The 26622-nt window shown below is 45.8% G+C and overlaps 1 protein-coding gene across 1 annotated transcript in view; it reads left to right on the plus strand.

Moving 5' to 3' along the window:
- Positions 1-2556: 2556 nt before the first annotated feature.
- Positions 2557-26622, plus strand: part of PSTPIP2 (proline-serine-threonine phosphatase interacting protein 2) — a 77626-nt gene continuing 53560 nt past the window's right edge. Inside the window, exon 1 of the mRNA XM_044243058.1 lies at positions 2557-2644. Coding sequence (XP_044098993.1) covers positions 2612-2644 — 33 coding nt within the window. The 5' untranslated portion in view covers positions 2557-2611. The remainder of the gene's footprint in view (positions 2645-26622) is intronic.

Here is a 26622-nt window from a genome sequence, read left to right on the forward strand (position 1 = left end):
GTAAAATCTCTCCAATTGGTTGTAGACCCTTAGATATAGTACACATTTTATTTGTCTTTTTACTCACAACACCTTGCTCAGACGATGACTTTAATAAGGTTGAGGAATGAATGCATAGTATTTACCGTCAGTGTGGACAGCATTTGTAATTTTCAATTCTGCCACCAGGTGGTGGAAGAGAGTTAAAATTCAGGGATCTTTGGCCCCAGAGCTGTGAAGATCAAGCATTACAGGCATTGTGAACATTTGGAAGACTTCCAAATATGTATGTATGTGTATGTATATATATATATATATATACACATATATATATATATGTATATGTATAAACGTGTATATATATAAAAAAATAAAGTTAAAACTTAGACAATTAGAATTGTGTCTAAAATATCTGCCCCCAAATATTAAAAACTTCCAGGAAATACAACATGGGGGCTTAAGTGGGTAGGAGAAGAATCCATGAAACAAGATGGGATAGGGAGGGAGACAAACCATAAGTGACTCTTAATCTCACGAAACAAACTGTGGGTTGCTGGGGGGAGGGGGGTTGGGAGAAGGGGGGTAGGGTTATGGACATTGGGGAGGGTATGTGCTTTTGGGTAAATTGGAAGGGGAGATGAACCATGAGAGACTATGGACTCTGAAAAACAATCTGAGGGGTTTGAAGTGGCGGGGGGGTGGGAGGTTGGGGTACCAGGTGGTGGGTATTATAGAGGGCACAGCTTGCATGGAGCACTGGGTGTGGTGAAAAAATAATGAATACTGTTTTTCTGAAAATAAATAAATTGGAAAAAAAAAAACTTAAAAAAAAAAAAAAAAACTTCCAGGAAAAATCTTGGTGCTGTCTTCCTTAACTTCAACTTCTTTCAACTTCTGATTCATGCTATTTTTTTTTAAAGATTTTTATTTATTTATTTGAGAGAGAGAATAAGCAGAAGGGAGAAGCAGAGTGAGAGGGAGAAAGCAGGCTCCAAGGGACTCGATCTCAGCACCCTGAGATCATGACCTGAGCTGAAGTCAGACACTTAGCTGACTGAGCCACCCAGCCCTATATATTTTTTTTCTTTTTTTGAAGATTTTATTTATTTATTTTGAGAGAGGTGAGAGAGACATGAAGAGCAGGGGAAGGGGTAGAGAGAGAAGCGGCTCTCCGCTGAGCAGGGAGCCCACCACAGCACACGATCCAAGTACCCTGGGATCACAAATCTGAGCTGAAGGCAAGACCCCCAGTTCATGCTATTTCTTACCTCTCTTGCAGTTCATCCTTCCTCCTGGTGCCCACCATGGCCTCTCCTACCTCCAGATGGTACTGCCAGGCTTCCCCTCCTCCTAACCTCACTGCTTTCCAAAGGAATGGACACCCAGATGGCTGGGTACATGCCACTTGGAGTGATCCAGGGCTGGAGTCACTTCATCTTCTTAGTTGTGGATAACTCTGCAGGTGGGATTTCATCCCGGGGCGACTGGGTATGGTATTTTCAGGCAGGATCTTTTAGCTATCCTTCAGATCAGCCCAGCAATTGCCCTCCGCTGTGTCTGGACAGAAGCAGAACCTACCCAAGGGGCAAATGCTTGCCTCTTCAGGCCTGTGGTTGCAGGTGGCCATGAGTACTCAGTCTTGGTACCCTTGATCTTCATCTTCCCTTCCTTGAGCACCCGCTCTTGGCCCAGGGTGGATTTGCCCCCGGGGGTGACATCGGTCTTTGACCCTGGCCCTGTTTAGAAGGTCAGAACTCTAATCCAGCTCTTCACCTGTTTAATACCCTGGCATCTTGGGCAAGTCATTCAGCCTCTCTCAGCCACAGTTTTGGCTCAGGGCAGGTAGGTCAGGGCAGTACTTTGTCCCAAAGCACCACAGTACTTCAAAGCAGGGAAGGTCGGTCTTGTCCTAAGGGTAGAAGAGTGCAGGGGGAGGGAGAAGGCTCTGGGCTCCTACTGGGGTGGCATTGGTGGAAAAGGGTCTTGGGTCTTGAGAAATGGGAGGAAGTCAGGGAGGAGCTGAGCTCTTGGAGGCCTTGGAAGGACGCCTTGAGGGACCTAAAGTCTAGGGCTAATAGTATCCATGACCTTTCCTTGACTTTTACACGAAAACCTGGCCAGGGGCTCATCTGTAGCGAATGCGTCTGCTGTAGAACGCAGGACTGGCTGAAACGTCCGCTGGTATGGTCAGTCTTCAAGCTTTGCGGAGCTGACACCTGGTCCACGCAACCTCTGATCAGTCTGAGCCTGGATTTCTCCGCCAGGATTTCGGTCGGGGGAGGGGGGAGCACGTCGGCGGGAAGGGAGTCAAATTCGGGAAGTCGGCAGGCCCAGTTTCTTGTAATCCTTGAAGGCTTCCTGAACGAGGGGGCAATTCCAGGGTCACAGGTCGCGGGGCTTTCCCTGGGCGTGGGCGTGGGCATGGGCGTCGGCGCTGGACTCCAGAGCTGCGGTCCGGGAGGAGCTGTGCGCCCTGGGCGGGCGCTATCGGGCGTGGTTTAGGACCCGGGGCGGCCTCCGGGCGGCGGGGCGACTCCCTAGGCCGGCTGCGGGACAGCGGGCTGCCACAGTCCGGTCACCCGGCGCCTGCCAGCAGCTCCGCTCGGCTCGTCCCCTGCGACGCGCGCCGGCCATGACGGGCGCACTGTTCAAGGCGAACTTCTGGGTAAGTCGGCGCCGCCCGGGGACCTGTCCGCTGCCATGTGCCCTCTCTGCCCGGCCCCCAGCCCGCCGCGCGCCCCTGAGCCCCCGGGGTCGGGTCCCCGCGTCCCCTGCCCCCTGGGCCCCAGCGGCGCGGCGCCCCTATCTCCCGGCCGAGGATCCCGAGACCCAGGCGTGGAGCGGACGGTCGGGGGAGAGCCGCCGATGTCCCCGAGGCTACGCCAGGCGCGGATCTGGGGGACCTGGGTGAGCCTCGCCAGCTGACAGCGGCAGGCACCCCCCACCCCCACTTCGGGGACTGTCTTCTCTAGGTCCGCGGACTCGAACGGTCTGTCCCAGCCCCGTTCGCGCCCGCTTTCCCCCGGAGACCAAGAGGGTTTTCCCCGCAAGAAGCTTCGCCTGTTTCTGGAGTCCGCTCCCCAGGTCTATGTCCCGGCGCAGAGCTGCGCGGCATCCAGCGTCCGCCTGCCCCAGTCCTCTTCCCCTAGTCCTGTCGCTCCCCAGGTGCCCCTCAAGAGTCTGTAGCGGAGCAACCGCCTTTAAGGCGGGAGCAGGAAGTCAGCACACCTCAAAGTCTCCTATCTGGGATCCTACTTGCTTGCATTTGGCTTCACAGCTGCCCAGCCCAGCCCTGGCCCCAAAGTGTGTGGAGAAGCCTGGTGCTGTGGCTTCACTGACCAGGTTCAGATCCTGCCCTGGGATGCCCCGTTCCCTGAGGGCTCTGCCCAACCTGTAGGTCCCACTGTAGGCATTGTCATAGTGGGAAAAATTAGGGCAGAGACCTGCCTTCCCATGCCTCAAAGTGTGACACCTGTTTTCAGATATCAGCCCAAATGTCACCTCTTCAGGGAAGCCTTTCCTGATTGCGCCCAGCAGGCTCTATTGCTTGCTCACGTGCCACATGTTCTGTTCTTTCCTAACATTTGTCAGTTTATGGTTTTGAACTGGGGGACTGCAAGCCCACCACTGCCCGCCATTGAGCTGGGGGAGGATGGATCCTCAGCGAAGAGTTGTTGGTTGAGCAAGTGTGTCTGTAAAGCCGAAGGGCCAGAGACAGGGTGAGATCAGGAGCCTCCAGGCTCAGAGGGCTCCCAGGTGCTGCCTCCTGCTTGCAGGAGTGGGTAGGGGCAGGGGCGGCGGGGGTTGTGTGTGCGCGCAGAAAGGAAGTCTGGGTTTGGAGTTAGAGGTGAAGGTGGGGGGGGGCGGACTTTCTGTTTATACTCCTTTTCCCCCCCCGCTGGCCTTATACTTTCAGACAGTATCTGAGATCCTGAGAGAGATTTTGCAAAGATGTCTTTTATCTCTAATTTCCTGTAACCCTTTATATCAAATAATAGCTGACTTTACTGTGCACAGCCTGTGACTAACACCGTTCTTTTTTTTTTTTTAAAGATTTATTTTAAAGATTTTATATTTAAGTTTTAACTTAAAACTTAAGTTAACTGGGGCGCCTGGGTGGCTCAGTGGGTTAAAGCCCCTGCCTTCGGCTCAGGTCATGATCCCAGAGTCCTGGGATCAAGCCCCACATCGGGCTCTATGCTCCGCAGGGAGCCTGCTTCCTCCTCTCTGTCTGCCTCTCTGCCTACTTGTGATCTCTGTCTGTCAAATAAATAAATAAAATATTTTTTTAAAAAAAGACTTAAGTTAGCTTAAGTCAGTCAGTTAAGTTAACTCAGATCAGTTAAGTTGATCTGCCTTCAGCTCAGGTCATGATCCCAGGGTCCTGGGATCGAGTTTCACATCAGGCTGCTTGCTCAGTAGGGAGACTGCTGCTCCCCCTGCTTGTGCTCTTTCTCTCTCCCTCTGACAAATAAATCACATCTTTTAATAAAAAAGATGTATTTTTTAACATTTATTTGAGGGAGAGAGAGAGAGGGAAAGAAAGAGAGAGGTGCTCCGGTGGGGAGAGGAAGAGGGAAAGACCCTCCAGCAGACTCCACGCTGAGCTGGGAGCCGACAGGGGAGTTCAGTCTCAAGGCCGGGAGGTCATGACCTGAGCCAAAATCAAGAGCAGATGCTTAACCAACCAACTGAGCCAACTGACTGCCCAGCTAACACCGTTTTAAAGCCTTTACACATGCTCCTCGTTTAAGCCTCACAGCTACCCTAAGAGGTAGCTGGCTTACCATCATCTTACAGATGAGGAAACGGTGTGGCAGAGAGGTTACGCAACGTTGCCACGCTGCTAGGGCTGGTGAACAGTGGAGCAGGACTCTGCGTGGACCAAGGGCTCCGTGAATGTCTTGGGGAGGCTGGTGCTCAGCTAGATGGTCCCAGCAGTGCTGTCTGCACGGCTCCTTCGGCATTGCCAGAGATAGGTGGTGGGTCGCCATTTGACCCTGCGTGTGAAGCTCTCTCTCCTGCATGGCAGGCACTGGGTGTCGCCATCAGTGGAGCCCCCAGCGCTGCCGCAGTGCCTTGCGTGTAAATGCTCAGGAATCAGGCAGATGGGACAGTTGTCCAGGCTTGGGTACAGAGGGGCAGAAAGGAACGTGCTGGAGACCTCAGCAGCATCTGTGAAGCCTCCACTCACTCAGGGGGTAGGTGAGGCCAGACTGTGGTTAGCACAGAGTGGAATCACTTGCATGTTTCAAGGGCAAGAAGGTTGTGATTGGATATGGTAGAAAACTTTGGAAACACTAGTGGGTATTTGTTGACTGGATTTATTACATATTTATGAAATAGCTTTTCTGTGTAAGGATTTCTTTTTTTATGATTTTATTTATTCATTTGAGAGATAGAGAGAGAGCACAGCAGGGGGAGAGGGAGTGGGAGAGGGAGAAGCAGACTCCCCACCCAGCGGGGAGCCCAGATCGGAACTGGATCCCAGGACCCTGAGATCATGACCTGATCCGAAGTCAGATGCGTAACCGACTGAGCCACCCAGGTGCCTGTCTATATGAGGATTTCTTTTTTTTTTTTTTTTTTAATATTTATTTATTTGAGAAAGTGAGAGGACGAGAGCACAAGCAGGTAGAAGAGCAGAGGGAGGGAGGAAGCAGACTCCCCGCTGAGCAGGGAGCCTGATGCGGGACTCGATTCCAGGACCCTGGGATCTTGACCTGAGCTGAAGACAGGTGCTTAACCGACTGAGCCACTCAAGCGCCCCTATATGAGGATTTCTAATTGAGGCAGCATTTGCAGACGTAAGGGTTGCCACCTTGGTTAGAAGGTGTATTCCCACGAGGAAGCAAGGTAGAGAGGGCAGGCTTTGGCTTCAAGTTCGTGGAGGAGGAAGGGGTAGGGATAAGGAGAGTCCAGCAGAGGCCAAGGAAACTGGGCTGGGAGGAGGGGTCTGTTCCTGAGTGGAGGCCATAGGGAGAGGAAAGGAGGAGATTAGGGAGGACTAGCCAAGGCCAGAGGAGGTCAAAGCCACAGGGCCAGGCAACCAGTTGAAGGTGAGCACTAGAGGAGAGGAGGGCTCAGAGGAGGCTCCCTGTAACGTAAAGTGGAGAATGAGGTAAGGGCCGCAGAAATTAGGAAGTCAGGAGGAGGAACTTGTTTGTGGGAAGAGAGGGAGGAGGAGGAAGAAGAGGCAGAGGCAGCATTAACAGTAGCTAACCACAGGTTAGCCATGGTGAGGACCAAGGCCAGCATCATTCTGAAGCCCCCAGCCCCATGCCAGGATCGGTGGTCTGGGAAGGCCATGGGAAGGAGAGGATATAGAGAACTGTGTGAAGTATGGAAAGGCGTCAGTTACCAGTGGGGGCTCGGAGGTTCACTGGCCAGGTTTGAATCCCGGTTGTGCTCCTTAGGGTGACAGTGTCTCTGTGACTTTGGGTGGCTGGTTATGTCAACCTCCCTCCTCCCGCCCCACCACCAAGCCTCAGCCCTTCTTCCTCACTTCCGTAAAAATGGGACATGAACCACGTCTAATCCCTCAGTGCCAGGCACGGGCATGACACATCCTGAACACCTGTGTTGTCAGCTACTCTTACCATCAGCACAGAGCTGACAATTAAAGGCAGTGCCTCAAAGAGAAAGAATGAAAAGATATAAGGTCCCCAAGAAAGGCCTCCGGAAGGATACCTTTGTGAATGCAGGAGAAGAGAGGGGACAGACAAATAAAGGTGGCAAGAGGGGTACAAGGAGGAAGGGGCCGGCACACGCCCAAGAGAGGAATGTTCCATGGAAGGGGAAAAGCCCTTGGCCAGATTAAGTAGATGCTCCAGAAAAGGCATGAGTCAGCACATTCTTTTTTTTTTTTTTTAAGATTTTATTTATTTATTTGAAAGACAGAGATCACAAGTAGGCAGAGAGACAGGCAGAGAGATAAAGGGAAGTAGGCTGCCTGTTGAGCAGAGAGCCCGATGTGGGGCTTGATCCCAGGACCCTGAGATCATGACAGAGGCTTAACCTACTGAGCCACCCAGGCACCCTGAGTCAGCACATTCTTTATACATACTCTTACTCAAATGCCCCATGGAAATATTTATTTATGTATATCTATATCTATATATTTATTTTTTAAAGAGATTTTTATTTATTTATTTGATAGAGAGAGAACAAGGGAAGGTGGAGAAGAGGGAGAAGCAGGCTCCCCACTGAGCAGGGAACCTGAGGCAGGGCTCCACCGCAGGACCCTGAGATCTTGACCTGACCCCAAGGCAGACGCTTAACTCACTGAGCCACCAGGTGCCCCGGAAATACTTATTTAAAGAAAACTTTCCATGGATCTGTTTGAGAGGGGAGAGTCAGCGTTCCTTGGAACCAGGATGGTCCCGGAGTGGGTCTGATGGGCAGCGTGGGTGTGTGGCTTCTTTCTCACCCTTCCCTGCGCATGCCGGGTTTGGGGCTGCGTGGTAAAGTGCTGCTGTGTAATTTAGCCTGTGAACATTGGTGCTACCTTGTCAGAATAGGACAGTGACCATGGCTGTGGTTCCCAGCACTCTAGGGAAGCAGCTAGGACACAGTAGGACACCTGCCAGTCTTTGGCGTGATCAGACAATGTCTTCCAGATGTGGACACGCACAGGTGATGTAGAGCCCGTTTCCAAAGAGGTAGCTGACCTCCTGCACCCCAGGAGATTCTCACGTTCCTCACGGGGATGTGAGGCCCAGCCTGTCTGTACGCTTTGTCTAGATCCTTATTTTAACAAGGGCTTCCTGATTCTCAAGGATCTTGGTCTAGACCAGCTTCCTAGTCTCTGTTCTGCCCCTCCTCTGCACCCTCCTGTACCCACAGTAGGTGGGGCCTCTCTGTTCTGCCAGTGGAGTGACCAAGGGAAGTCTCCAGGGTGTTTGACCTTGCTCAGTGCCCTGCTGTGCACCCAGGGCTGTTCCTCTGCTCCATGTATTTGGCTACTGTGGAATCTTGTCATTCTGGAGCCTTACCAGAACAAAGCAGGTGCCATATTGGGCTTTGCTAGATGACTTTTTTTTTGTAGAATGACCTACAGCTGTATGGGAAGCTGCTTTTTTTTTTTTTTTCTCTTAAATAAACAGAAGAAAGCATGTTATCACATAGGCCCTTCATGCTGACTCCATGTGCTAGTTTATACAATGTTTAGGCAGTGCTTTAAGTCTTTAATACTCTCTCTTGAAAACTGGTCCCTAGAAGTACATTGCAGGGCTATTTTGTATTGTTTTGCCTTGTGGTCAGAGGCAAGGTAAAATCATTGACAATCGGTCTTTTTTTTTTTTTTCTTAAGGATTATTTATTTATTTGACAGACAGAGATCACAAGTAGGCAGAGAAGCAGGCAGAGAGAGAGGAGGAAGCAGGCTCCCCGCTGAGCAGAGAGCCCGATGCGGGGCTCGATCCCAGGACCCTGGGATCATGACCTGAGCTGAAGGCAGCGGCTTTAACCCACTGAGCCACCCAGGGGCCACAAAAGTCAGTCTTCTTCAATTTGTTCTTCCTAGAGCAGCCAGTGGGACCTATTTTAAAAATAATTATCAAAACCCTTTTTTCTTGTTTTATTTTCTTACAAACTTAATGAGAAGCATGGGACCTGTCCTTAAGAAAAATTAAAAAATTCCTGCTTTTCTCAACATCATTATACAGAAACTCATACTCTCCTGGTAGTTGCCACCACTTTAAAAAAATAATACGATTATACTGCCTTTTCTTGATAGAACAGTTTAAAAATTATCTATTGACCTACTGCTCTATTTGAGGATTTAGCTCTTTCATCTTTTAAACAATTAAAAAAAAAGATTTTATTTATTTAGGGGCACCTGGGTGGCTCAGTCGATTAAGTGTCTCCCTTCGGCTCAGGTCATGATCCCAGGGTCATGGGACGGAGCCCCCGGCTCAGCGGGGAGTCTGCTTCTCTCTCTGCCCATCCTCTGTTTGTGCTTACTCTCTCTTTCTCTCAAATAAAAAATATTTATTTATTTGAGTGAGAGAGAGGAAGAGAGAGAGAGCACAGGCTAAGGGAAAGGCAGAGGGAGAAGCAGACTTCCTGCCAAGCAGGAAGCCTTCCAGGACCCTGGCATCATGACCTGAGCTGAATGACCTGAGCCGAAGGCAGATGCTTAACCGACTGAGCCATCCAAGCGCCCCAATACGGGGTATTTTCAATACCAGTATTCATAAAGCTGCCGTGAACCTTCCAACCTCCCAACAACGGCTTCATCATTTGCCTCAGAGTCACGGGCTGTTTCCCAAACAGTATGTGTGTGAGCAAAGCAGGAAAATCAGACTTCTCAAAGACACAGTAGACTGGTGGCTGTTGGTTTAAACCAGCTTTCTGGGATTAGCTCTACCTTACATTGCATTTTGGGCTGAAGATTAGCCAAGGGTCGGTAAGAGGTTTCAAAATATCTGGTACAGGTTTTTCTTCATGAGTACAGGAAAGTTTTTCCCCAGCGGGCCCTGATACCCCTGTCTTAAATTCTTTGTACTACTTGTATGTGTAAGGAGGCTCAAGACAGCACAGGGCTCTTAAGGTCCAGTGCACAAATCCATAATATTCATTGTTTTCTATCTTTGGGAACTGTTACCTAGCCTCAAAACTCACTGTTCAAATATGGCTGTTTCATTAGCCTTGACCAGGTCACATGGGATTGTAATAATAGATCAGAAACCAGTTGAAGACTTCTTTTTTTTTTTTTTAACAAATGATCACAGCTAACTATTTTTGAAAGTAAAACAAGAGTATTCTTAGATATTTAAATGCTCTAGTTATCCACTATTCTTAAAAAAAAAGAAAGGCTGTAATGATCGTAAATATATATTTTTTTCACAGACAACTCTTCATTCTTTATACATATTACTGTTTATGGGGGTGGATTAAGGTTTCAAGCACTTTCATAAACCCTCAAGGATGATACTAAAATTTCCACCTGCCTCAATGACATCACCATTTTTACAACTATATTTTAGCAGTGAGAGAAAAAAAAAAAAAGAACATGAAAAGTTGTAATGGCAGCAGAAGGCTGGCCCCTGCCTCACACCCACAAAGTTCACAAAATGAACCACATTCACACAAAACTACTTGCTACACCCCAGGGGGGTTGGGGAGGTGGGTGGGGTGATATGCCCTTGAGCCCACCCCTGGGACTTTGTATTGATCTCTGCTTCTGCTTCTAGATCTTGGTTAGGAGATTTCTGAAAGTCCATTGCATGTTTCTAGCAGTATACTTATCACTCTGTTTTTGTTTTTTTTTTAACAGATTTTTTAAAAAGATTTTTTAAAAAGATTTTATTTATTTATTTGACAGATCACAAGTAGGCAGAGAGGCAGGCAGAGAGAGAGGGGGAAGTAGGCTCCCCGCTGAGCAGAGAGCCCGATGCAGGGCTCGATCCCGGGACCCCGAGATCATGACCCGAGCCGAAGGCAGAGGCTTAACCCACTGAGCCACCCAGGTGCCCCTTTAAAAAAGATTTTATTTATTTATTTGAGAGAGAGAGAATGAAAGAGAGTGAGCATGAGAAGGGGAGGGTCGGAGGGAGAAGCTGACTCCCCACTGAGCCCTGGGACTCCAGAATCATGACCTGAGCCGAAGGTGACAGTTAACCTACTGAGCCAGGAAGGAGCCCATGAGTACCTCAGATTAATGAAATCATACAGTATTTGCCTTTTTATGACTGGATTATTTCACTTAGCATAACTTAGCCCTCAAGGTTTATCCATGTTGTAACATATTTCAGAATCTCCTAACTTTTGAAGGCAGAATAATATTCTGTTATGCATATGGAGCATATGTTGCTTATCTTTCCATCTGTAGACAGATACTTGGGTTTCTTCCACATTTTACTGCTTGGGAATAATGCTGGCATAAACACAGGTTTACAAATATTTCTTCAAGACTGGGGAGCCTGGGGGGAGCCCGAATGCCTCAGTCGCTAAGTGTCTGCCTTCAGCTCAGGTCATGATTCCACAGTCCTGGGATGGAGCCCCACATCAGGCTCCCTGCTCTGCAGGAAGCCTGCTTCTCCCTCTCACGTTCCGCCTGCTTGTGTTCCCTCTCCCCCTGTGTCTCTCTTTGTCAAATAAATAAATAAACAAAAATCTTAAAAAAAAAAAATCTGGGAAACCTGAGTGACCCAATTAAGCGACTGACTCTTCATTTCTGCTCAGGTCATGAGGTCATGATCTCAAGGTCGTGAAATCAAGCCTAGTGTCCTGCTCCACACCGAGCACAGAGTCTGCTTGAGAGTCTCTCCGCCTCTCTCTTGTCCCCTCTCCCTGCTGATGCTCATATGCTCTCTCTCAAATAAATAAATAAATAAATAAAATCTTTTAAAAATATATTTTTTTAAGATCCTGCTTTCAGTTCTTTTGGGAATGTGCTCAGAAGTTTAATTGCTAGATCATATGGTAACTCTATTTTTAATTCTTTGAGGAACTGCCATATATTGCTGCCGGTGGCTGCATTCCTACCAGCAGTGTAGAAGGGTTCCAGTTTCTCCACATTCTCATCAACACTTTGCTGCTTTCTAGTTTTTTGTTTGTTTCTTTGTTTGTTTTAGTAATAGCCATCCTAAGGGTACCAGATGATATTGTAGTTTCATTTTGTATTTCCCTAGTGGTTAGTGAAATTGAACATCTTTTTGTTTTCTTTTTGGCCATTCATGTATATTTAGAGAAATGTCTATTCAAGTCTTCTGCTCACTTTTGAATCAGATTGTTTATTTTTTTGCTGTTAAGAGTTATCTCTTAAAAAAAAAAGGAGTTATCTCTATATATTCTGGCTATGAACCCTTTATCAGATATATAATTTGCAACTATTTTCTCCCATTCTGTGGTTGCTTTTTTACTTTGCTGTTAGTGTCTTTTGACACACATAATTTTTTAAGTATTCATGAAGTTCAGTTTGCCTGTTTTCCCTTTTTTTTTAAAAAAAGATTTTATTTATTTATTTGACACAGAGCGAGATCACAAGTAGGCAGAGAGGCAGGCACACAGAGAGAGGGAGAAGCAGATTCCCCGCTGAGCAGAAAGCCCGACGTGGGGCTCGATCCCAGGACCCCGAGATCATGACCTGAGCCGAAGGCAGAGGCTTAACCCAGGCGCCCCTGTTTTCCCTTTTGTTATCTGTGCTTTTGGTGTCGTATCCAAGAAGTCATTGCCAAATCTGGTGTTGTGAAGTTTTTGCCCTATGTTTTCTCCTAAGAGTTTTATTGTTTTAGGTCTTACAGTTAGGTCCTTGGTCCATATTGAGTTAATTTTTGTATTTGGTGTTAAGGAAGTGTCCAACTTCATTCTTTTGCATGTGGATATCCAGTTTTCCCAGCACCATTTGTTGAAAAGACTGTCCTTTTCCCATTGAATGGTCCTGGCACCCTTGTCAAAAGTCATTTGTGTATGCAACAGTTTATTTCTGGGCTTTCCATTCTATCCCATGGTCCATCTTTATGCCAGTATCGCACTGTTTTGATTACTGTGGTTCTGTAGTAAGTTTTGAATTCAAGAAGTGTGAGTCCTCTAGTTTTGTTCTTGTTTTTCAAGATGGTGTTAGCTACTCAGGGTCCTTTGAGATTCCACATGAATTTTAGGCTAAGTTTTTTCTATTTCTGCAATTCATTCACCTTTATCAGAAACTCTTAAAAAAAAAATGCTCCAGCATTCCAGGTATTTTTAAAAATCCTCTTCCTGCCCATCCTCCTCTGGAGGCTCCCTTTTTGGAGCCCTCTGTCCTCTGTTTCAGTCAGGTCTGCTGCATGGCTGTCACCTTGGGCTTCCCTTCAGTGCCCTCTTGAGTTGGAGCCACCGTTTTCCAGAACCTAGTCACTTAGAGGGCTCTCAAAAACATATATGAGTTCTCATCCTTCCCCTGCTTGAATTTCTCCAGTGGCCTCTCGTGGCACTTGGAGCCTAAAAGCCTGACCATGGCTTACACGGCTCTGCCAGACCCAGCCCAGCCTGCCTCTCTGCTCTGATCACCTGCCTCCCCCTGCTTACCTACTCTAGTGTGGCACTCGTAGGTCAGTTACCAAATGATGATTACGGTTTCTAACGAGCCAATTCACTCGACACTACTTGGCTGTTCCTATGGCGCCCTGCACCCGTAAGACAATCTACAATACTGTACTTACCTCTTTAGTGTCTAATTCCCATGACTGTACGCCCCATGAGGTGCGTCTGACTTGTTCACACCTAGGATGGTGCCTGGCATGTAGCAGACACTCATCAAATATCAGAGTGAGCAAATGAACAAAGGAAGTGAGCAGTGAGAGACATACGTGGCAGAGAACGGAGGCTACTCACCCAAGCCAGTGAAGTGCTCTTGTCTTCACTTTCCCGTTAGGGGGAAGCATCCTTCTGGGCTTCTGCAGAGCCTGTTCTACTGTGACTGGCTGGTCATCTTGTGCTTGGGAGAGTGATCTCATCAAGGATGGTCTTTGGCCCTGCTGGGAGCCGCATGTCCAGGGAGAGGCACAAGACCCACCTACAGAGCAGGGTCCACACTCGGGATGCTGACCACCTGATCAGAGTCCCTGTGACCAGGAGAGAAAACCCAGCACTGGTTAGAGAGAGGAGCGTTATTCCCGAGTCATCATGCCATCTCAGGCCGCTCAACTCAATAACAATCTTCAGTCTTCCATAGCAGTACTTCATGGCTTCTGTGGGTCACAGAGAGACACGAGACATCTTACTTTTTCGAGACTATTCTCTACTCAATGAGATGATTCTTACATGCTATTTAAAAATAATAGTTTTTAATACTAATGTAACAAAGTCAAGGAAATTAAAAATATATTGTTAGTAATTTGGTACTTCTTGCAATTTTTTCCCTCCACGTGTGATTGTAACCCTAGTGTATGTACTATTTTGTATTCTACTGTTTCTATATAATAAATAAAATATAAATATGATAATAAAGTATAGGTTATCTATTGCTATCTACTTTTCCTAATAATCATTTAAAAAATACTATAAGTGATGTAAGCCTCTTGCTGTTTGACATTTATATAATTTCTGAAGTTTTCTATAATAAATAATGTCATGCTGTACATCTTCATTCATTTAGGGCATTTAAAAATTGGCTTCTTTGAGTACCTGTTTCTGGAGACTCAAGAAGGAACTTGTCACTGCCCAGCTGTTTTACTATGTTTCTTTGATGAGATCACTCTCTCTTTCCATGGTGATGACATCATACCTTTTCCACACTGCTTAGACCTCCACTTCCTTCCCGTATGTTTACTCTGTTTTGATGATCTTGCTTCCTGCTCCATTACAAAGCCCCACACCAGGGACGCCTGGGTGGCTCAGATGGTTAAGTGTCTGCCTTCGGCTCAGGTCATGATCCCAAGGTTCTGGGATCGAGTCCCGCATCGGGCTCACTACTCAGTGGGGAGCCTGCTTCTCCCCCTGCCTGCCGCTCCTCCTGCTTGTGCTCTCTCTCTCTCTAGCTCTCTGACAAATAAATAAAATAAAATCTTAAAAGAAAAAGCCAGACACTAGCTGGTGAAAGCTCATTTACCTTCAGTCTAAATAAGATTGGACTTGGTCATAAGTAACAGAAAACCCAAAACAACAGTGGCCTCGACAGGGGTAGTGTTTATTACTACCTCACGTATATGGAGTCCCCAGCTGGTCATTCCAGAGCTGGCATGGTCACTGATGTGTCAGGACCCACACTCTTGCCCGTTTGATCCAGCGGTACCTGGTTCAGTGCCGGGTACATAATGGCTTTGATGTAGGCAGGCCCGATCCGACAATCCAGAGAGGGTCACTGGGTTTTGTGCAGGATAGAAATGAAACACAAGGGGCACCTGGCTGGCTCCGTCAGAAGGGCAGGCAACTCTTGATCCCAGGGTTGAGGCTTTGAGCCCCATGTTGGGTGTAGAGATCACTAAATAAATAAATAAATAAATAAATTTTAAAAACTTCAGAAAAACGAAATAAAAAGAAATCGAACACGAGCCAGGAGGAAGTAGAAGCAGAGTTTATTGAATAGCGTAAGTGATGGGGTATCGTTAGGTGAAATGTCTGGGAGACTCAGACAGGGAAGGAGAGCAAGTCTCTCTGTTGCTTGGGGTCAGGGGTTTACACTGGGAAGGGGTCCAGGGTGTGTGTTCCTTCAGGAGTCCAGGGAAGGGTCTGCTTCAAGGCGATGTCAGGTGAATAAGAGATGTTATTTCACAGATCACTGAAGGTGGGGTCTTGATAACAGCACTGGCCGAGGTTCGTTTGGGTCTAGTTTCCAGCAACATGTTGGGGATTCGGTTCTTTTTAGATGTTATCGGGGTTTGGAGGCTCTGAGAATGATTCATTCTCCTGCCTCAATCTTGGAGTGGGGACAGAGCTCCTTGATTCAGATGCAAGGTGAAATACGGAGTGTGAGTGAACGGGACCTAGCAGATAAACAGCGAAGAGGGAACCTTTCTAAAAACGGGGCTCCCCAGGTTCCCTAGCTCAGATTCACAGGCCCGTGTGTTGAACGACTGACAAAAGCATTCATTTAAAAACTTCTGGCATATGTGTATATATATATATGTGTGTGTGTGTGTGTGTGTGTGTGTGTATATATATGACTACGTCTGCCTTCTAGGAAATCCATATATATATATATATATATATATATATATATATATATATATATAGTGTTCCCGGCACTATCCGAAGGGACCGGTTTCATACTTCCGACATGGCAGGTGTGATTTCTTCGCCGCCCATTAAATAAGCATAAACAGGTGCCTCATTAAACTTACAGGGAGAGCGAACATTTGTTTATTTTCTTGTTCTGTTTCCTCTTTTACACATGGTTTTGTTTCTTTCCATGTGCTACTTATGAATCCATGTGAGTCTGAAGAAAGGGTAAGGAAGTTCTTTGCCATTTACTACGAATATTTGGATGCACGTTCTTGATCTGCATATGGACATACACATACATGTGTTGTATATGTAATTCACATATTCTAGCATCCAGTAAATACAGCGTGTGGTAGGGATGGGCAATCCTCAGGCCCTTGAGCGTCTGTGCTGGGCGTTCCTGGGTTGCACTCCCAGCTCTGCTCCCTTGAAGCTGAGGGATGTGCCCTTGTTCAGATCACTCCACTTAGTGTCCTCATCTGTGAAATGATTAATTATACTTAAAATGTGTGTGCATCTTGCAGACGCGTATACAGTCTAGTGTGTTGAGCTAATCTTTTGTGGTTAGATTTATTACACACCACGTTTATACACTTCTTCTGGTGACTTTGAAAGTCAGGAGAAGAATGAGCCCTGCCCTCAGTGGGCCTGTGCTCTCGTTGAGGGGCAAACATGCATCTATGACCCTGATTGGAAATAGGCTGGCCTACTCAGGCTTTGCTCAGGCTAAAGGGTGTAGGTTAGCAGGAGAGGATTATGGGGCCCTCCCAGCTGAGTAGTGGGTGCTGTGGAGCACCAGTCCCTAAAAAGTGCTAAGATAGGGCACCTGGGTGGCTCAGTGGGTTAAGCCGCTGCCTTCGGCTCAGGTCATGATCTCAGGGTCCTGGGATCGAGTCCCGCATCGGGCTCTCTGCTCGGCAGGGAGCCTGCTTCCCTCTCTCTCGCTGCCTGCCTCTCAGTCTACTTGTGATTTCTCTCTGTCAAATAAATAAATAATATCTTTTAAAAAAAAAAGTGCTAAGATAGCATTGGGCATGTGATAAGATGGGGAAATCTGTTTCCAGAATGCCTCAAGGGAGGGTGAGGCTTGGCAGGAGGCTGGAAGGAATACTTGAATAAGCTGCTTAGGGGACGGGACTCGGACTCCACGTCTACCTGCAGGTCCTGTCTTTTTTTTTTTTTTTTTTTAAGAATTTATTTATTTGACAGAGAGAGATCACAAGTAGGCAGAGAGGCAGGCAGAGAGAGAGAGAGGAGGAAGCAGGCTCCCTGCTGAGCAGAGAGCCTGATGTAGGACTCAATCCCAGGACCCTGAGATCATGACCTGAGCCGAAGGCAGCGGCTTAACCCACTGAGCCACCCAGGTGCCCCTGCAGGTCCTGTCTTGAGTGAGAAGAGTTAATAGTCTGGTTCCCTTGGAGGGGCCGGAGCCTAGTTTCGGGCTTAGCTGTGTTGGGTGAGGGATACAAGCCGAAACACTGGGGTCTTTTCCTCACCACAGTCAAATGAGGTCTTTCTTCTCTGCTCTCGTCCTGTAGTGCTGATTTGATTCTACTCCAGTGTGAACTGAAGTGACACGTTATAAAGGGCCACAGATGTCAGAAAACTCTAGATCTATAGTTCTTTACTGCTCCAAGCCTTGGTTGCCCTGCCTCTTGGAATCTGCTCTGAGGATATCTTCCCATTTATCAAATACTGACACTAAGCTTTCTCCCTTCTGAGACAGTCAGGTCCTGAACAAGGGGTCTGAAAAGACCTTAGCTCTCTGGAAGAAAACGTATTTCCTTAGGCCTTTGTTGGCTCTTTTGCTAACGGCCGGATCCGGAGATCGGGAGAGTTGACCAGTCCTGTGGGTTGTCCCCAGCGCCGGCCTTCTTTCTCCACCTGTCCTGTGTTCGCATCTCCTGACCTGTCTCATCGGGATTCCCATGGCGTTCCTGCCAGAAGAGTTGTTGGCTTTGATTCTGACCAGCCATTGCTCAGGGTCACTGTCTTGGACAGCAGGTTACTCCCTGGCTGACCCCTGCCTGTATGGGCTCTTTTCCTGGACAACGTAGGTGGAGAGTCTGTATATGAGAGACTGTGGTGTTCCTCCCAGGGGTCAAAAGGAGCGAACATGATGCCAGTCAAGGTGCCTGCCATTGAGCCACGTGGCTCCTTCTGCAAGGAGCCTGCAAGGCCCCAGGGCCCAAGGGTTCAGCACGCCAGAACCTGTCTGCTCTCCAGGACAAAGAAATGAGTCCTGCGGACGGGGTTTCACAGGGGTAACCTGGAAGCCTGGGAAGATCAGGGGGGTCCAAGAGAGGCTAAGAGTACAAGACTGCAGCTATTCAGATGGAATGGTGGTTGGCTTGGGTGAGAACAGGAAGTGGGGACGCAGAGGCCACCAGTTAAGGGCAGCCGCAGTCCTCCCACCCATGGCGGTGTATCACTTATGACCCACACCCCACTTTGCCTCGGTCGAAGTGGGGGACTTGCCCAAAGCCACCCAGCTAACCGCTCTGGGCTTGAGCTTCCTGTTTTTGCAGGGAGGACAGTACTATCTGGCCGGTCTAGAACTAGGACCATGCTGTGTTTCAGATGATAAAATAGAGTAGAGCTGTGTTAAAGAGTTGCAGCTGTCAGTAATACACTCGTATGCCAGTACTGTAGTGGTTTTTGTGCGGTTCAGCTAATTTTTAAAATTGAGATAATGACTGAAAATGACAAGTGGAAGTAACTTTAAAAAATAAAAGGAATTGTTAGAATAAGTGAATAAGTCCCTAATCCCTAAAAATTGGCATTTAAAGCAAGCAGCAGGAAAAGTATTTATAATATATGATATATATTATAATATAATATATATAATATAATATATTATATATTATATATTAATATAACATATTAAGTTAAAAAAAGTTACTACCAATTTGTAAAATAAGACCTCCTCATTTTTTTTTTTTAAAGACTTTATTTGACACAGAGACAGATCTCAAGGAGGCAGAGAGGCAGGCAGATGGGGGCAGGAAGCAGGCTCCCGCCAAGCAGAGATCTGTCGTGGGGCTCAACCCCAGGACCCTGAGATCATGACCTAAGCCAAAGGCAGAGGCTTTAACCCACTGAGTCACCCAGGCTCCCCCTTCTCATTTGTATTTTATTTCATTTTTAAGATTTTATTTATTTATTTGAGAGCGAGAAAGAGAGAGAGCAAGCACAAGCAGGGAGAGGGGCAGGCAAAGGCTGAGAGAGAAGCAGGCTTCCTGCCTGATGCGGAACTCCATCCTGATAAGGGACTCCAGGATCATGACCTGAGTCAAAGACAGTCGCTCAACCAACGGAGCCACCCAGACGCCCTCCTCATTTGCATTTAAAAAACAATATGGAAAAAAATAATGAATAATGTTTTTCTGAAAATAAATGAATTGGAAAAAAAATAAAATAAAATACAGTGAAAACAGAAAAAAAAACAAAAAACAAAACCCAATATGAAGACTTCGTCACACGGCTATAGGAAAATGCCTGGGGGGTGTGCAGCAAAATGTCAGCTGTTCTTTTTTTCTGGGATTTCATATGGTATGAGAAGCACAATTATTTTCTTTTTGCTTATATGTACTTTCCCATTTTTCTACAATAAAATAAGTGTAACTTTTAAAATAACTGAAAGGGTTTAAAAAAGTATTAAAAGAAAAACTGAGCCTGGGTGGCTCAGTGGGTTAAAGCCTCTGCCTTCGGCTCGGGTCGTGATCCCAGGGTCCTCGGATCCAGCCCCGCATTGGGCTCTCCGTCCATCCGGGAGCCTGCGTCCTCCTTTCTCTCTGCCTGCCTCTCTGCATACTTGTGATCTCTGTCAAATAAATAAATAAAATCTTAAAAAAAAAAACCCCACAAGTACAGCTGTTCAGATCATAGCATCAAAGTGCCAGGGACGCCTGGGCGCGTCAGTCAGTTAAGCATCTGACTCTTGATTTTGGTTCAGGTCTTGATCTCAGGGTCGGGAGTTCAAGCCCCATGTTGGGCTCCATGCAGGGTGTGGAGTCTACTTAAAAAAAAAAAAAATTCAAAACTCAGAGATACATGACCAGCTTGTGGGGAAGGAACCTGGCCACCTGTTTGTGCCAAAGCTGAGGCTTTTCCCTTAGGGCATGCGGGGCCCCTCCAGCTGGGTGGGAATTAGAGTACCTACTCCCATATATACTGGTGAAAGGACCAGCCTCTTCACAGTGACCTCTCCAGCTAGACCTCTCCTTATCATCTGGTCTGTAAGCAGAGAGAACCACTTATGGGTATGACGGCCATTTATTTTTCATTTTTATTGGTACTTTAAGCAATTAGGAATGTAACACATGCTCATTGCAAGATAGGAAAACCATTACAGGTCCGTATCAGTAGACCCTTGAACAACAAGTGTTTCCACTCTGCTGGTCCATTTATACACAGATTTTTCATAGTGCAGTACTGTAAATGTATTTTCTCTTCCTTATGATTTTCTTTTTCTTCCTTATGACTTTCTTGATAACATTTTCTTTTCTCCAGCTTACTTTATGGTAAGAATACAGTCCATATGATACATATACAAAATATGTGTTACTTGACTGCTTATATTGTTGGTGAGACTTCAGGTCAACAGTAGGCTATTAGATGTTAAAATTGGGGGGAATCAAAAGTTATGCTTGGATTTTCAACTGTGTGGGGTGGGGATGGAGCAGTTAGGAGGTTGGGGGATGTCATCACTCCTGACCCCCTTGTTGTTCAAGGTCAACTGTGTAGTTAAAAAAAAAATGAGACTATCCAAGTCCCTCCTTCAGCACTTCAGATCCCAACTTCCAGGGGTAAATTGTTGAGTTACTTTCTAGAGGATTTTCCAGTTGAACCTGATCCCATACATTTGTACTCATATAACTTGTCCACATTCCTATTGAAGAAGGCTGTTAATGATTACGATCGGGAACAGCGAACATAAATCTGTCCCTCTCCCCCAACTCAACATTAAAAGCATATAAATGGAGGTGATCTCTTCTTCAAGGTTATCTGTGGTTTGGTTTTCTTTTTTGCTAATATGTTCATTGTAGAATAGCCAGGTATTCTGTAAATCAAGAGGTTTTAAGTGCCCCTTCCCATGATAGGTAGTGGTTAAGTCATTTGGACCTTAATGTGACCAGTGGAGGTCCTTCATGGAGGGAGGGAGGAAGGCAGGGCCGGCACTTGAATAAGATGCTTGCCTTGGGAATGAAATTTGAAAGGATGCACCCCAAAGGTCCAGAATACCTTCAGTAATCAAGATAAATAATACTTCAAAGTAGTGTGTGTGTGTGTGTGTGTGTGTGTGTGTACATACACATACATACATATATATTTTAAGACTTTGTTTACTGGGGTGCCTTGGTGGTCTAGTCAGTTAAGCATCCAACTCATGATTTCAGTCATGATCTCATGGGTTGTAAGATTGAGCCCTGCATGGGGCTCTGCACTCAGGAAGAAGTCTCCTTAGGATTCCCTGCTTCTCCATCTCCCTCTGCCCTTACCGCCGCACCCCTACTGCATCCTTATGCTCTCTCTCTCTGTCTTTCAACTAAATAAGATCTCTCTCTCTCCTCTCTCTCTCTCTCTCTCTCTCTATATATATATATATATATATATATATATATATTTAACTAATTTATTTTTTAGAGGAGAGGAGGGACAGAGGGAGAGAGAGAATCCTAAGCAGGCTCCACGCCCAGCTTGGAGCCTGATGTGGGGCCTGGTCTCATGACCCTGATCTCATGACCTGAGCCTAAATCAAGACATGGACACTTAACCAACTGAGCACAGGTGCGCCTTAAGATTTTATTTTTAAATAATTTCCAGGACGTCTGGGTGGCTCAGTTGGTTAAGCAGCTGCCTTCAGCTCAGGTCATGATCCTAGAGTCCTGGGATCGAGTCCCACCTTGGGCTTCCTGCTCAGCAGGGAGCCTGCTTCTGCCTCTGCCTGCCACTCTGTCTGCCTGTGCTCACTCTCTCTGACAAATAAATAAATAAAATCTTAAAATAAATAAACAAATAAATAAATAAATAATTTCCACACCCAACATGGGGCTTAAACCCAGTAACTCCAAGATCAAGAGTTGCATGCTTCACTGACTGAGCCAGCCAGGTGCCCCCTTTAAAGTAATATTTTAAAAAACCACCTTCAGGGGCACCTGGGTGGCTCAGTGGTTTAAAGCCTCTGCCTTCAGCTCAGGTCGTGATCCCGGGGTGCTGGGATCGAGCCCCGCATCAGGCTCTCTGCTCAGCAGGGAGCCTGCTTCCTCCTCTCTCTCTCTGCCTGCCTCTCTGCCTACCTGTGATCTCTGTCTGTCAAATAAATAAATAAAATCTTTAAAAAAAAAAATAAATAAAAAAAATAAAAAACCACCTTCAGGGAGGGTCATCATTCTGTCTACAACATAGGATGATTGGATGGTCACTCCATGTGCTTGGGGGTGGGCAGAGTGATCACTGGTGGCTTCTCTGACAAGAAGACATTTGAGCTGAGATGTGAAGGATAAGGTCCAGCCAGCCTTCCAGAGGGCTGGGGAAGGGAGAGAGAAAACAGCAAGCCTGGAAAGGGCCCAGTGTCTTTGAGGAACAGAAAGATCAGTGTGGCTTCAGCAGGAAGCAGGCCAGATTGCTGAGAATCAGTTTGACAAACACCAGTTTGCTGCGATGATCAAGTCTAAAATCTTGTTTCTAGTAATTACCTAGAAAGCTAAAGCATGCTGTGTTACTGAGGATAGTTTCAAGAATTTTAAAAATTAATACGTTTTATTATTTAGGGCAGTTTTAAGTTTATAGAAAAACTGAATGAAAGTACAGGATTCCCATATTATTCCCCCAAACCCCAGTTTGCCCCATTATTAACATCTTTCATTAGTGTGGTACATACTCTTGCTGCATGACTAGGGATACATTATTATTAGCTAAAGCCCATAATGTATATTAAGGTTCACTGTGTTCTATGGGTTTGGACTAATGCATAATGTCATAGGTCCACCACTATAGTATCATATAGAATAGTTTCACTGGGCTGAAAAATCCCCTATTCATTCTTCCTTCCCTCCTTCTGAACCACTGACCTCTTTATTGTCTTCTGTTTTGTTTTTCCCAGAATGTCATGTAGTTGGAATCATAGCCTTTTCAGATTGGCTTCTTTCACTTAGCAATATATAGTTAAGATGCTCCCATACCTCATTTCATCCTATTGCTGAATAATATTGCCTAGTATGGATATACCACAATTTGTTCACCCATTCACCTACTGAAGGACATCTTGGTTGCTTTCAATTTGGGGGCAGTTAAGAATAAAGCTGCTCTAAATATTCATGTGTAGATTTGTATAGACACATGTTTCCAACACACTTGAGTTGAAATATAGCACTGGTGAATCACATTTATTGGTCTAATTCAGTCAAACTCATTTTAACACATTTCACATCTAAGATACCTGAATGTCCTCTGTGCTCCAAATTCATGCAAAAATGATCCTTGGATCAGGCTGGCCAAGAAATCAGTATGTTAGAGGAGAAAAGTCAATGGACTTAGGAGGACAGGTACTGGAAGAAATTTCCTATCTCTTCTAGAATTCTGACATTTAAGACATGAATAAACCTGAAATTTGAATACGGAAGACATTCTCATTCCCAAAAGTCATGGGCCCAAAGTTCGGGAAATCCAAAATACAGTGAACTTGGGCTGGCCTCAGCAACATAACAGCGGTGAAGCCAAAAATAAATTAACATTAAAACTTAGCTAAATATCAATAAAAACTTTGAAAAAAAAGCTCTTCAAAGACAACACAAATTGTCATCAGTTTTACGGTGTCGCTAGAAACAAGTGGGACCAAGAGTCAGATATTTCAGGGGTCAGGGAAGGCTGAATCACTGAGACCCAAAGGATGAGTAATTTCTGAAAAAAGAAGAAAAAATATATATATTACTTGGTCTTATTCCTCAGAACCAATGTTAGTCATCTTGAGGAGCACATTTGGTGAGTGTTGCATATATTTGACTATTGTTGGTTGAGTAACACTTTTTGCAGTATGTATTTCTATTCATGTTAAGAATATAATGACCAGGGGTGCCTGGGTGGCTCAGTGGGTTAAAGCCTCTGCCTTCGGCTCTGGTCATGATCCCAGGGTCCTGGGATCAAGCCCTGAGTCGGCTGCTCTGCTCAGCAGGGAGCCTGCTTCCCTTCCTCTCTGCCTGCCTCTCTGCCTACTTGTGATCTCTGTCTGTCAAATAAATAAATTTTTTTTTTTTTAAAAAGAAACTTCTTTTAAAAAAAAGAAAAAGAAAGAATACAATGGCCAGTCAAGTTGCAACCTAGGCCTGCGTGCCTTCATTTGTAAAAGGATGGAAAAGAGATATATGGTTGAGCTCTAAGGCGTTCTCTAATTCAGTAGTGCTCCAAGGCTAGAATACTGTGGAAAAGTCAATAGACTCTTTGATTACCTTGAATGTTTAGGACATGGGGATATTCTGCTCAATTCCACTTAAAAAATTATATTTGTTTTTTTTAGAGAGAGAGAGAATGAGCAAGTATAAGTTGGGAGAGGGGCAAAGGGAGAAGGTGAGAGTGTCCTCAAGCAGATTCCCTGCCTAGCACAGAGTTCAATGTGTAATTTGATCCCAGGACCCTGAGATCATGACCTGAGCCAAAATCAAGAATCAAATGCTTGGGCGCCTGTGTGGCTCAGTGGGTTAAGCTGCTGCCTTCGGCTCAGGTCATGATCTCAGGGTCCTGGGATCCAGCCCCACATCGGGCTCTCTGCTCAGCAGGGAGCCTGCTTCCCTCTCTCTCTCTGCCTGCCTCTCCATCTGCTTGTGATTTCTCTCTGTCAAATAAATAAAATCTTAAAAACAAAAAAAAAAGAATCAAATGCTTAACTGACTGAGCCACCCAGGAACCCCCAGTTTCACTTTCTGATCAATTGATAATTAACCCTGATTCATTTTTGGGTTGAAATGTGTTAGAAATTATAAACCTGCTTTTGCCTTGGTGAATCCAAATCCAGAGAACATAAGGGAAATTTTTTGAGGATTCTTCCGATTTAGGCACTGGGGTTTCAGAAATCGAGACAGAGAGGATGGAAGTTATGGAGGAGGACTGAATGTGCTGAGGCCAGGTTCTACCTTAGAAAAGTTATTGTCATTACATATGTTGTATTAATTTGAAAATTCGCAGCTTCTGCTCAATTGTCATGAAAAAAATCCAGTTGATCGAATATGGGGTTATTGGAATATGGGATAAGGCGTTCATTTGGGGTTTCCCAGTCAGCAGCTGTGGAAGCGCCTCCCAGACATTACTTCTGCAGGGATGGGGCATTCATGAGTCTTCACAGTTACATATTGTCCTAAGACTTGGAGATTTCTTCTCCTTTGAGTATCTGGTTTGCCTAGTGGGTGCACCAGAGGGATAATTGATAGAAATTAAAGGCCTTCAACATGGTATTTCAGTGGGGATGTGACATGAAGCGGGTCGGAAGCTGGTGGGAATTTTTATGGATTGGGCTCAAACTTCCCACCCATGTGGAGCAAGAGGAACTACAAGTCAGCCAGGGCAGTGACTTTGGACATTTCCCTGGGCTTGACCTACTTTGGATTCCTGGCTCAGTTTTGTTATTTGCTTTGACAGTTGTGGTAGTCCTTGGGGTGTTTGATCTGGCTGGCTTTCCTGGCTTTGCTGGCTGTCTACTCTCTTAGAGAACCACTCTCTTGTTCCCTTGCTCCCCAGTCTGGGGACTGACTTCCAGTTTTAGGCAGAACCACTTCCTGGTGCTCGTTCTCTCTAGGCCCAAGCTGTGTCTCAAGCACACCATGCACCAGGAGGAGGACTTTTGAGTCTGAATTTCAAGACACTGATTTGTACTGGCTTCGGCAGCACACATGCTAAAATAGACTGATGCTCCACGGATTTTATCCTGTGTTATAGGCAGTCATGCCCCCTCAAGGTTAAACTATAGAACTTCAACTTGTTTTTAGGAACTGGAAAAATGTGAGCAATAACATTAGCAGGGCCTTGGGGATTATCTAGTGTTCCTTGTGGATTAAAACACCCACCTTCAGTTCTTAAGATTTTTCTCTCCCAGTGGATTTGTAAATCAAATTTCTCGTGTCTCTGAGGGTGTATGTGGGGAGGGGGGAGGGGATAGGGAGAAGGTGGGAGGGAGAGAGAGATTTGGATCACGTTGAAGGTTAGATAGGTAATAATTGAAACTCAGTCAACTTTCTGAACATTAATATCTCCTAAATCTCATGCCTTCTATGTCAAATTTAGAGGGAGAACTGTCTTTCACAAAGTCTTGGTCTCACGGCACATAATAGAAATTAATCTGTAGTACAATGTGAAGTTTTTTAATATGTTCAGCTTTGTTATATTGCGCTTTATGGACCTGTCACAGTGTGTTTATCCATTGATCTGTTGATGGATATTTGAGTTGTTTACAGTTGTCAGCTAAAGACTAAAACTAGGGCACCTGGCTGGCTCAGTCGTTAAGCATCTTCCTTTGGCTCAGGTTGTGATCCCAGCATCCTGGGATCAAGCCCGGCATTGGACTCCCTGCTCAGTGGGAAGCCTACTTTCCCTCTCCCACTCCCCCTACTTGTGTTCCCTCTTTCGCTGTGCCTCTCTCTGTCAAATAAATAAATAAAATCTTTTAAAAAAATAAAGACTAGAACTAAAGCTGCTATGAACATTCATGTCCAAGTCTTTGTATGGTGATTTTCGGATTCCATCTATACAATGAGAGAGCTCCCACCACATTAGTATGTGCACATGTATTCTTATTTTATTCAATGGATTATAAATATGCTATAATCATGATTTACCTTGATGCTGCAATTTTTCTAGATTTGGATAGCAAGGAGCCTCTCTAAACCAGATTGTGTGTCCTAGATCTTGTGTTCTTTGGATATATTCCCATCATTCTTTGAACACTCCTTGCTTTCTGGGACAAGGATGTTATAGGTTTATTGGCTAATTTCTCTGCCCCAGTCCTGGAAT

The sequence above is a fragment of the Neovison vison genome, chromosome 3 (genome assembly GCF_020171115.1).
Source record: "Neovison vison isolate M4711 chromosome 3, ASM_NN_V1, whole genome shotgun sequence".
In the NCBI taxonomy this organism is placed as follows: Eukaryota; Metazoa; Chordata; class Mammalia; order Carnivora; family Mustelidae; genus Neogale; species Neogale vison.